General features: G+C 39.5%; 1 protein-coding gene across 4 annotated transcripts in view; it reads right to left on the bottom strand.

Moving 5' to 3' along the window:
* The window catches only part of CASK (calcium/calmodulin dependent serine protein kinase), a 354818-nt gene that overhangs the window by 130157 nt on the left and 211982 nt on the right, over positions 1–12679 (bottom strand). For all 4 annotated transcript variants that reach the window (XM_028113495.2, XM_028113492.2, XM_028113493.2 and 1 more), the window contains exon 6: positions 4441–4543. In XM_028113495.2, coding sequence (XP_027969296.1) covers positions 4441–4543 — 103 coding nt within the window. The remainder of the gene's footprint in view (positions 1–4440; positions 4544–12679) is intronic.

Below are 12679 nucleotides of genomic sequence, written 5' to 3'. Positions count from 1 at the left end.
GTACTTCATTTAACAGCCTTTGTCAGGGCGGGGCTGCTGGAGAATCCGCCTCGTGCTGACGGCAGGAGATCAAGGTACCGGTGAGCGTGCGGGTACCATGGCACCAGTCTGGTACCTTCTTATAGGTGGGATGATGTTTTGCAACTCAACTTGACTCCTATCACTTCCTACACAAGAGCGAGCCAAGCAACTCAAAAAGGAGCTTCTCTCCATTTATCTGTATCGAAGACTACTCCATTCTGGAGAATTAGTGTTAATCCTTAAGGAACATACATGTCTTATGGTTCAAAAATTTGCTCAGGGATGATGGAGGAAAGAATATATAGGAATGAGCTTTTTACAGTATTTTGTGCAGATCAGTCAAATGTAAAGGACTAGAGTTAACCTTTAATGTATACCAACCTTCCTGGACTCCTTGTTTGTGATAGCTTGACTTTTTCTTCTTGGTGGTCACTTGATTTTTATGACTTTGACTTCCTGTTCTTAGAATATTGTGGTCAATTACCAAACCATATTAAATGTCACTGTGTATGACATACTTCAGATATACACTTAAATATTTAAATGTTAGACTTTGGGATAATATAGTAAGACCTCTCTACCTAGGTCTTACCTGAGGTTAGAACCTCAGGTAAGGAGCGGCTTTGAATAGCTAGGACTTGAATCTTTACACACCCAAAGCTTTTTAAATAATTTTGGATGGTTATCTTTCTACAATTTTCTGACTTCTTTTACCTAAGATGCTGCACATAATGCAACCTTTTCTTGATGACTCAAGATGACTGTCTTGTGGCTATCAATGAAAGAACTATGCTACAGAACAGAAAATGCCCTCAGGAACTTCAGAGGTAAGCAAGGGTTGAGTTCTTCAGTATTAAAAGGGGGCTGTGCTTTCTACATTTTGGTATCTGCTCAACATACTTTTCCTGTCAGGCTTTTGTGTCTTTTCTCTCACTGTGCTTCCTCTAGCCTGTCTTCTCCTAATTTGTTGCATAAAATCTATTAACCAGAAACTGATTAGCAAGCAGGTTCTTTCATTTAGAAACAATTTCCCAAGTGCCTGCTTGGGTCCTAGACACAGTGGGAGGTGCTGTGGACATACAGAAGGATAAGCTGTGATGCCTCTTGTCCTCATAAAGCTCAGTCTTTGATACGACTACAAATCCCTGCATCAAATACTACATGGAGGTATGTAGCCCAGATAGTTACGGTAATATGGAAGAGAAGGAAAGGGTTACCTAACTTGGGATGGTGAAGATCAGCTTGCTTTTAAGAGGGGAGGTTTGTCAACTCAGTCTCTCAACCTTCAGGAGCAGTAAGAGTTACATAGATACTGAAAATGACAAAAGGTATTCCAACCAGAGGGAGTAGCAGGTGCCAGGTATGAAGGCACATGAAACCATAAAACTATGGAAAATGGCAGCATGCCAGCTTCAAAGAGTATGCTCTTAGGATGCCCATTTGAGAGGCCCATGAATGGGTGTTAAGGTCAAGAAATGTCTGGCTGCAAAAATAATTTTTTTTTTGTAGGATCCTAGTTATCTTCTGCATAGACGAGTTTTCCAAATAGTGGAATTTCAGGTAGGTTAAGTGCAAATACATGTAAGTGGTTTCTACAATATGGAACATATAAAGGAGAGAATTCTTTTCTATTTCTATTCTACTGAGTAATCAAAGATTCCAACTGACAGGAAAATAGCTTTCTGTTAATAAGCATTAGCAAATGAGCTAATATTACTGTAATTTCACAAGTACCTTAAACAATATGAAAGCTTTCTTTAAGAGAAATCATTTATCCCTTGTCTACACATGTTGTATTTTTAAAGACACTATAATGCTTCAAGTAGTTATTTCAAGACTGGAAGGAAAGATACGTGAAGAAACGACACTCTGACCATCAGAAAGTATTTCAATTCTAGAAGCACTGAGAAAAATAAATTTTGTACAACTGACACACTCTAGGTTCAAAATCAGCTTTAAAAACATACAATTTAGGAGAAAAGCTCAAGGACTTTAGGAAAGTAGATTAACATGGAGAAGATGTCTAGGTAAATCCAACGAATCCGTTTTTCCCCTTCAATCAAGATGCATGGTAAAATATAAGCTGATACCACTCTGAATACTAACAGGATATGGATCCAGACAAAGAGAAACAAAGCCATTATATGTGGCCAGTATAGAACATATAAAAGGACTTTGTGTCATTTCATTTCATCCCATCAGTCTTGGGGATGTAATCATCAGAAGTTACTTGTTATAACTGTGTAGTCTTTTTTAGAAAAGATTATTTATTGTCATTTGAGAGAGAGAGAGAGAGAAGCAGAAAATCCCAAGCAGACTCCCTGGTGAGTGTGGAGCCTGATGTGGGGCTCGATCCCACGACCCCGAGATCACGACCTGAGCCAAAACCAAGTGTCAGATGCTTAACCAACTGAGCCACCCAGGCGCCCCTATAATTGTGTAGTCTTTACAGAGGGGTGATATGTAAAAATATCAGATTTAAGAGAGTTAGTTTAATAGCAACAATTGTTTAAACACAACTTGGGAGTTGTAGTTAATTGCAAGATCAGTATGAGCCAGTGGCATTATGTGGCTGTCCAAGAAGCTAATGCAATCTGGGGAAGCTGATAGAAATATAAGGCTCACAGCAAAAGAAGCAACAGTCCCAGGCTCCTGTGTGCCGGACTGTACCTACAGTTGTGCTCAGTTTTGGCTCCATCCTTTGCACACGTGAGAGTGAGAGTCTGCACCAGTTTATGTGAGGAATGGCTAAATTAACCTAGGCAAGTTAATTTGGATAAGACTTAGGGGTACACGATATTGTCTTTAAACATCTGAATGGTTATCATGTGGCAGAATTAAAATTGTTCAGTGTGGCTCCAAAAGTCACAATTAGCACCACTGGGTGGAAGTGATAAGAAGACAGATTTCTGTTCAAGGTGAAGATGAATGTTTCAGAACTCAAGGAGCTTTCTAAAAATGGAAATACAGTCCCGAAACACAGTGAATTCTTCGCTATGTGAGGAATTAAACTAGAGCTCAACCTTTCGCTGGGAATTTTATGAAGGAATGCGATCATTGGTTATAAGACTGGAGATGTTAAGGCCCCCTTGGAATCCTGAGATTCAATGAGTCTATGATTAAATGATGTGCTACTACCTGATCCTATGACTAGTCCTTCCAATCACAGATGGAAGTTTTGAATTAGGAAAAAAACATCAGTTTTTAAAACTATACTCAACTTGCAATTTTTCATATTATTGGAAATGATTAGCTTGAAGAGAATGCAAAATTAGAAGAAAATCTAGACATAATTTAATTTTAGAGGGCAATGTGATGAAATAACAATTTAAAGAATACAACTATGACTCCTGGCTCATTTTTCAGAAGATGGTCTATGTTAACGCTGCTTTGATGTTTAGTAATATGTCTATTAAATTAAATGAAATATCCTGTGTAATGGATTATTGTTTTGATATTTATCATTTGTCAGGTATCTGAACTTAATATAAGTATTCATGGAAGATGACAGGTTCAAAAAAGTTCTGCTGGTATTTTTCATATTTTTCCTCTTTGTGTTTCCATCTGGAGATGGAAAATCGAAGGCACTGACTAGAAGACTGATAAACTGTAGAGTGAAGAACTAAGTCATTTGCAAAGCTAAGGAAGAGAACTAAAAACAGGGTAGCATTCTGAGCTGGAGTCTATTGAAGGGAATACAAAAAAACCCAAATTCCTGGATCTAGAATTAGCATCCACCTCAGCATGCTACTGGAGAAAATTTCTATTTTTAAATTTCATACTTTTTTTTTCTGGCATGGGAATTTTCTAATTATGTTTTGCTTTGGCTAATAATAAAAATCAGTCTGCATTTACATCTGCTTGCTCTTCCCAAATACACAGATTGATGGCTTGAGCAGGACTCTTTCACAAATAAGAAGAGGAAAACAATATGAAATTAAACATTAGCCACTAATGTAAACCTGAAAGTGGTTAATCTACATGCTTTAGAATGGACTTCGTTTGGCCAGTTCAACTTTATTTATTTATTTTTAAGTAAGCTCTATGCCCAATGTGGGGCTTGAACTCACAACCCCAAGATCAAGAGTTGTGTACTTCACTGACTGAGCCAGCCAGGTGTCCCTGGCCAGTTCAACTTTAGAAGTCACTTTTCCCCAGATAACACCTTCTTCCAACACTGTTTTAATCTCTGTACGCAGGGTCACTTCTCTGCCAAGTGGTGGGAATACAAAGAGTAAAAGCACAGGGTCTATTCTTAAGGTACTAAAATTCTAGTTATAACTACAGTTATTAAATTCAAAACTATGATAGACTTTCTTGGGGGTGGGGTGGGGGGTGGAATGGGTATGAAACACTGAGGATGAGCTAATATTTAGTTTGAAAGTGTCTTGAAGGAAATTTTTAAGAAAGTGTTCTTACCTCCAGCTACAAGTCCAGACTCCCCTAATTGAATAGCTACCCCAAAGCCCCCAAGTTTAACAGGTGCCGAGTTTTCCTTTGAGGCGAGGAGAACACAGTGGGGCTGGAAAGAAAAACAGACAAACAACAAACCAAAGGATTAATTGGAGATGAGCAATTCAATTTACACAAAACTGAGTAACATGACTGTATAGTAATACATTAAAAACTCCTGGAATTATTTTGGATGTTCGAATTATTTGTCCTATTCTCACTTCTGGTTGATTTCTCCAAAGACTTACCTGTGTTATCAAACGTTTTTCAGGGATTATTTGCTTCTAAGATTAGGGTAGGTGCTAAGAATTACTCAGGAAGCAAGCGTGTTCAAGTATGGCGGATGTATTTTCTGCCCTTTCATGCAATATTCTTTTTTTTCTGATAGCCTACATTTAAGGAAAAATATTTTTTACACCTCTTGCCAAAATGTTTCTTGAAACCCCTGACTTTACCTACAGAGCCACTGTATCGTAGTCCTTAGGGGATGCTAATGGCTCTTTCTTTGTCCACCCTCCTACCATCCTCTTGCTTTACTTTATTCATTCCATCCCCAAGTAAGAAGAGCCAGATTTAATGACTTTAATTGAACCTGGCTCCCAGGGAATTCAATGTTCTCCCTGGGCATGTCTTTTCTCTGGACCTGCCCTTCCTCTTTGTGGGAATGGGAAGGGAGAGAGAAGACGACTTGGCTGGCCTCTGGTCCAGGGCAAAGACATCCTTCCCAAGGAGTAGCTGTGTGACCAGGGCTCCCTAAGAATCATATGCTTCGTGGTCACGATGAAAGTTTCTCTGTAGGTCCTGGTCTCAGGAAAGCATTTAACTGTGTGGACCTTTGGTCTCTGCTCAAATACTATGCTCCCCAATATGACTGATGTCACATATGACCTGCTTTCAAAATATGGGTTATGAAAAAAAGCAAGCTTCTTCAGGCATGGAAGAGAAAAGTATTTTTGTTCTTTCCCATACTTGCTCATTTATAACATGACACAGTTTTAGCTCAGTTTAGCCTATATGATAGTGGTCCCCCAAAATCCTGTGCAATAAAACTCTGAACTGGTGTACCCAGAGAGATGTTTGACAATGATACAGAAAAGTGGGAGGGCTCCTTACTCTGCTCAATGAAAGCATCAGGGTTCTACTTTGGAAGTTACTTTTTTTTGTCCAAAGACATTTAAAGACCTTATAATAGAGGCTCTAACACAAAGAAAGATGAGCCCTTAAATATAAATGTGTGTATGAGAGAGAGAGAGAGAGAGAGAGAGAGAGAGAGAGAGAGAGAGAGAAGGCAAGTGTACATGAATGGTGAGTGTACTGCAGCAAGACACAAAGTAGCCAGGAGGGTTTATGGGAGAGCAAGCAAAGCTCTGCAGAAACCAACCAATAAAGACTGCTCTTCATAAGAACTTTCGGTTGGTTTAAATAGAGACAGATGACAACAGACCAGAAGAAGTGATAGCCCTAGCATGAGTCTAGTGTGGGGTGCAATAAATGAACAAACCTAGAAAACGAGGGGCATGATGCAGAAGAAGAAACTATAAACTAAACCTAGACAGGGTCTCCTGGCCAGTTCTATCACCTTATTAAGGAGAAGTAGAAGCTTAAAACAGAATCCCAAAGTATACCCTTTATAATTTGTTGACTATATTTATTCTTAAGTTAATGTTACACTAAGATTTATGTAATTCTCATCAGAGTGTGGATTCTGTCATTCTCAATAAATCCTCAAGTCATAAAATTGGAGGACAGAAACAAAGGAAACCAATACATATAAATGAATATAAGAGACTGGGTAGTGTTAAGTGCATTAGGTAAAAGCTGGTGGAGGTCAATGTTATAGGTTTGGAGACTAGGGAGCTGCTATTTAGTAAGGGGGTTGGGTCAGAGAAGGCTTCTCTAATAGAGTAATATCTGAGCCCAGACCAGAATGAAGGGGCAGAATGGGTCATGTGGAAGCAGGTTCCAGGAGGGTAGAATAGGATAGTAAGTACAAAGACCTAGAAGCACGAGGAGGGTTGGTATGTTTGGAGAAGAGTAAGGAAGCCAGTGTGTGGGGGGAAAAAATGAGCAAGGGGAAGAGTGGTAGGAAATGTGATCCAAATGGTCAAAGGCTATATGGTCTGGGGCTTGGAGCCATGGCCAGAACCCTGGGTTTTATGCTGAGTGAGATGGGAAACCATTAGAAAGTTGTGAGCAGGGGAGCATTATGAGCAGTTTCAGGTTTTGAAAGAATCACTTGGGCTGTTGTGTGGAGAAGAGATTGCAAGGGCATGAGAGTGGAAGAAAAGATACCAGGTAGGAGGCTTCTGTGGTTCTCCAGGCAAGAGAAGATGGGGATTTGAATTACAGAGTGACAGAAGCAGTGGTGGCAAGAAGTGGTCAAATTCAGGATATGTTCTAAAGGTTAGGCTGACAGGCACTGCTGCTGGATATGGGATGTGAGAGAAAGAGGTAAGTATGACAACTTAAGTTTCTGTTCTGAGCAACTAAATGAAAATGAAGATGCCGTTTACTAAAACTGGGAACACAGAAGGAAGAGTTTATAAGAGGGATCAAGAATTTGGTTTTGTACAAATTGAGTGTGAGATCTTAAAAGATGGGAGAGGGAAGGCCGGAATTAGAGATATAAATTTGGGATCAAAAGCACACAGTGGTTTTTTTTTTAATTTTTTTTAAAGATTTTATTTATTTATTTGACACAGAGAGACACACCAAGAGAGGGCACACAAGCAGGGGGAGTGGGAGAGGGAGAAGCAGGCTCCGCATGGAGCAGGGAGCCCAATGTGGGCCTCGATCCCAGGACCCTGGGATCATGACCTGAGCCAAAGGCAGATGCTTAATGACTGAGCCACCCAGGCACTCCGCACACAGTGTTTATAGCCCTCGGACTGCCAGTAGGAAGGAGAAGTGGGTGGGGCGCCTGGGTGGCTCAGATGGTTAAGCGTCTGCCTTTGGCTCAGGTCATGATCTGTAGGTCCTGGGATTGAGCCCCAGGTCATGCTCCTGGCTCAGTGGGGAGTCTACTTCTGCTTCTCCCTCTCCCTCTGCCTCTCTCCCCTGCTCATTCTTTCTCTCTCTCTCTGTCTCAAATGAATACATTTTAAAAATCTTAAAAAAAAGAGAGAAGAGAAAAGGTCGGAGGAATGAGATTTGGTGCACAGCAATGTTTGAGGTCTGGAAGATGACAACAATCTAGCAAAGGAAAGAGAATGCCTAGACAGCGAAGCAGGCAGGAAATCAGAGCAGTATGGTGTCCTGAAATGCTAGTGAGAGGCCATTTAAGATGAGAGCTGAGAACAGACCATTAGATCTGGCAACCTGAAAGTCCCTGGTGACCTGGATAAGAGGGGTTTTGGTGGGATGATATAGACAAAAATCTCCATTGGATTAGGTTCAAGAAAAATGGGAAGAGATGATGTGGAGATAGTAAATTCAGGTATCTTTCAAAACCTTACCGTACTAGGAACAGAGAGATGGGAATAGAATGTAGCTAAAAGAGAATGAGAAGCCAAGGAAGTTTCTTTTTAAAAACTTTTTAGTATTTGCCATTAGAGAAAGCAGATTATTAAACCTCCATGTACCCTTTTAAAAAGATTTTATGTATTTATTTGAGAGAGAGAGAGAGAGAGTGAGAGAGTGTGTGTGCTCAGGCAGGGGGAGCAGCAGCAGAGGGAGAGGGAGAAGCAGGCTTCCCGCTGAGCAGAGAGCCCAACACGGGGCTCGATCTCAGAACCCTGGGATCATGACCTGAGCCGAAGGCAGCTGCTTAACCAACTGGGCCACCCAGGTGCCCCCTCTTCCATCTCCCAGCTTTAACAGTTATTGACATTCTGCTATTCTTGCTTCGCCTATCCCCATTGTTTTTGTTGAAGTTTTTCTTTTTTTCAAAAAAGATTTTATTTATTTGAAAGAGAGAATGAGAGAGAGAGCATGAGAGGGGGGAGGGTCAGAGGGAGAAGCAGACTCCCCACTGAGCAGGGAGCCCAATGCGGGACTCGATCCCGGGACTCCAGGATCATGACCTGAGCCGAAGGCAGTCGCCCAACCGAGCCACCCAGGCGCCCCTTTGTTGAAGTCTTTTAAAACAAATATCATTTCACCTATTATTAGTTCAGTATTTCTAACAGACGACTTAAGAAAATAACCATATCACCACATCCAATACAATTAACAATTCTTAAATATCTAATACCAATCCACATTCAATTTTCTTTGACTATCTCAAAGATTTTTTTCTTTTTTTTTTTTTTTTTACAGTTGGTTAGTTCAAAATGGTATTTAAGGTCCATACATTGCATCTGATGGTTATAGGTCTTATATCTGACTCTATACCATATCCTCCTCTTACCTTTTAAAAAAATGTTCATGCCACTGATTAAGATAGGAGGTAATTTCCCCTTCCCCTGTGGGATCACCTACAATCTGGACTTGGCTAATAGCACCTACATGGTGTCATTGTAACATGTTCCTGTGTTTTCTGTAAATTGGTAGTTAGATCTAGAAGCTTGATTAGATTCACGTTCAATTTTAGTTTTTTTTACACTAATACTTCAGTTTTTTGTAACACATCAGGAAGAACATAATGTCTGGTTGTCCTACTTTTAGCAACAGGATTGGTCAGTGGGTTCAGGTATTGTCTGCCTTGATCCATTTTTACAAAGTTCACCATTGACATTTCTTTCATGATTCTGGCAGCCAGTGATGCCCAGCTCCATAATTAGGGGTTCCAAAATGGAGGTTTTCCCCAGTATTTTGTTATGAAGACTATCAAAAACAGAGAAAACTGAAAGAACTGTAAATAGCCACATACTCACCACACAGATTCTACAATGAACATTTTGCTACATTTGCTTTATCAAATATCTATTCATCCCACTATCCAATCATCACTCCATCTTTTCACTATAATTCAGTACGTCATTAGAGTTTAATATTTTTTTTTGAGAGAGCGAGCGAGCGAGCAAGCGTGCGTGTGTGCAGGGTGGGGACAGAGGGGCAGAGAGAGAATCTTAAGCAGACTCCACAAAGTGTGGAGCCTGATGTGGGACCCAATCTCACAACCCTGAAATCACGACCTGAGCCAAAATCAAGAGTCAGATGCTTAACCAACTGAGCCACCCAGGCACCCTTTGAGTTTAATATTTAAAATTATGTTTAAGGTAAAATTTACATGCTGTGAAATGCACAAATCTTAAGAGTACCACTGGAGAGTTTTGACAGCTTGCAAAGAACTGTGTAACCTATATCCCTATCAAGACGTTATCATTCCAAAAACCTCCCTCGCCCTCTTACCACTTAATCTCTGCTGCTACACCTCCAGTACAAATGACTATTTTGATATTTTTTAGAATAAGTATTGCTTATTCTGAAAAAAAAAGTTTGTTTTGCTTATACTAGAACTGCATATACACAAAGCCATATAATATGTACTCTTTTATGTAAGGCTTCTCTCACTCAGCATGTTTCTGAGATTCATCCATTTTGTTGTGATCAGTGGTTCATTTGTTTTATTGCTGAGTAAATATTCCCTTGTATGAATATACCACAGTTTGTCCATTCTCCTACTGAGGGACATTTGGGCTGTGTCTAGTTTGGGGATATTATGAATAAAGCTGCTATGAATGATTTCCAGAATAACAAGTTGGTTGCCAGGCAACCCCCAAAGGTGATCAATGAAGGGTTTTTTGGGTATTATTGTGAATTTATAGGTTTTTATATATTTGATACATTTAAACCAATTACAGTCCTTATTCATTTTGATGCTCAAATTATCCCATTTTTTTTTAGCCAGCAGGAGCTCTTTTAAGTCAGCTCTTATGCCTTTTTGTAAGTCTCTAAAGTCTGATAAGTTCCTTGCTTTCAGGCAGAAGATGTCTGAGGTTTATCTTGTCCATTTCTTGCCCCAGATCTGGAACCAACCATTTCTCCAAGCAGTCCCATTTCTGTTTAGTGGGAAATGGTACTTAAATTCACAATATGGGTATTTGGTATATTATTATTACTGGGTTATCCCTGCTTTGACTTTTCAATGGACAGTGCTAAAAAATATGTACTTTTTGGAAGGAGAAAAGTAAATCAATTCCTACTGATTGTATAGGTTTTTTTAAAATAGAGTTTTTACTTGACTTCTTTGATTTTGTCAAGTAATGCTGGTACCTAATGACATTAACACAATTACTCATTTGCTTTATCCCCTAGGGTGTGTGTGTAAAAGTACACATTACCAGTAACAACAAAACCACCATATGCTGTTTAAGATTTTTTTGTGGTTCTTTTTGTTCTTTATGATATATCCTACCAGGGATGTCCAGTCAAATTATTGTTTTGCTATTGAATGAAGTAAGAATTCATGAGTCCATGCTGATATAAATAATAAGTAAATAAACAGAGAGAAGGAGAAACTTTCATGTAAGTAGAAAATCAATTAATAAATGTAGAAGAAATTCTAGCATTAGAAATCACCATTTGGCAGTTATCATCATGATAACGGATTCAAATGAGAACCATCAAAAGGTAGTTCCTAGTGGGTAAAAGTTTGAAGAGTGACAGATATTTGTATAATCTCAGAGTAGCTCCCCACAGGATACTTATTAATTACAAAAGGTAAAATAGTAATTTTCCAGAGGAGCAAACTGGCAGACACTCCTATCAAAGTTACTACTGCTAATAGCGGGACTAATTAAGAGTTTGTGCTTTCTTCACTGACAAGCACTCAGCAACACTCTGTGGTATTCGTGCCAAAGGACATGACTGCATCAAATCATGAGGAAACATCAGACCAACCCAAACTGAGGGGCATTCTAGAAAGTACCAGGCCCATGCCCATATTCTTCAAATACTATTTCAGATGAAAGGGATCAAAGGAGACAGAAGAGACTGAACAGCTAAAATGCGCTATATAATCTTGTTTTTATTTTTGCTATAAAAGGATATTATTAGGACACCTGATGAAATTGGGACAAGGTCTGTAGATTATATAAATTCCCTGATTTTGATCATTTTACTGTGGCTATTTAGAGAATTCCTTATTTTTAGGAACTATATAGATGGACAGAGAGAGAAGAGTGAAAAACTGAGAAAGATAAAACAAATGTACAAAAATGTTAACATGGGGAATCTGAGTGAAAGGTGATGGGAATTCTTTGTATTACTATCAGAACTTTTCTCCAAGTCTAAAATATATATATAAAAAAACCCCCCAACCCCACCCTATTTTTATAAAAGATTCTATTTATTTAAAAGAGAGAGAGAGAGAGCATGAGTGGGGGGAGGGGTAGAGGGAGAGGGAAAGACTCTCAAGCAGACTCCCTGCTGAGTGTGGAGCCCAATGTGGGGCTCTATCTCACAACCCTGAGAATATGACCTGAGGTGAAATCAAGAGTTGGACGTTTAACCGACTGAGCGACACAGGCGCCCCCCAAACCACCCTATTTTATAAAAGAATTCTCGGAGTCCATAGTCTCTCATGGTTCGCCGAGAAACTGAGGGTTTTAGCGGGAGGGGGGTGGGGGATGGGTTAACCCGGTGATGAGTATTAGGGAGGACACACATTGCACGGAGCACTGGGTGTTATACGCAAACAATGAATCATGGAACACTACATCAAAAACTAATGATGTACTGTATGGTGACTAACATAATAAAATAAAATAAAATAAAAAAAAATAAAAGAATTTTCCTTGTGGTTATGCTTTCAGTTTGTTACCCAGTGAGGCCAATTTGTTTAAATTAGATTTTGACTTGATTTGATGTTTTGATTATATAAAACATATACATGGGCGCCTGGGTGGCTCAGTCTGTTAAATGTCTGCCTTCGGCTCAGGTCATGATCCCAGAGTCCTGGGATCGAGCCTCACACTGGGCTCCCTGCTCAGCAGGGAGTCTGCTTGTCCCTCTCCCTCTGCCCCTACCCCCCTGCCCCGCTCATGCTCTGTCTCAAATAAATAAAATCTTTAAAAAAATAAAACATGCACATAATTCCAAAGTCGAAACTGTAAACAAATTCCATTCAGAGAGGTCTAGCTTTTGTACCTTCTCCTTTCCCTTAATCTCTCCTTCCTCTTTTGTATTTGTATTATTTTTTGGTTTATCCTTCCATTGTTTCGTTATCTTTTATGAAAACAAGAAAATACATATAAATATTCAAAAGTTTCACATAACAATATGATTGACAGCTCCATAGCAGCATCTCGAGATTTTCAGGGAG

Source organism: Eumetopias jubatus, unplaced genomic scaffold (assembly GCF_037043125.1).
Source record: "Eumetopias jubatus isolate StellerSeaLion01/CBP00866 unplaced genomic scaffold, mEumJub1_p1.0 scaffold_11, whole genome shotgun sequence".
Classification (NCBI taxonomy): Eukaryota; Metazoa; Chordata; class Mammalia; order Carnivora; family Otariidae; genus Eumetopias; species Eumetopias jubatus.
The sequence above is the reverse complement of the archived record's forward strand: the minus strand, read 5'-3'. Positions and strand labels throughout refer to the sequence as shown.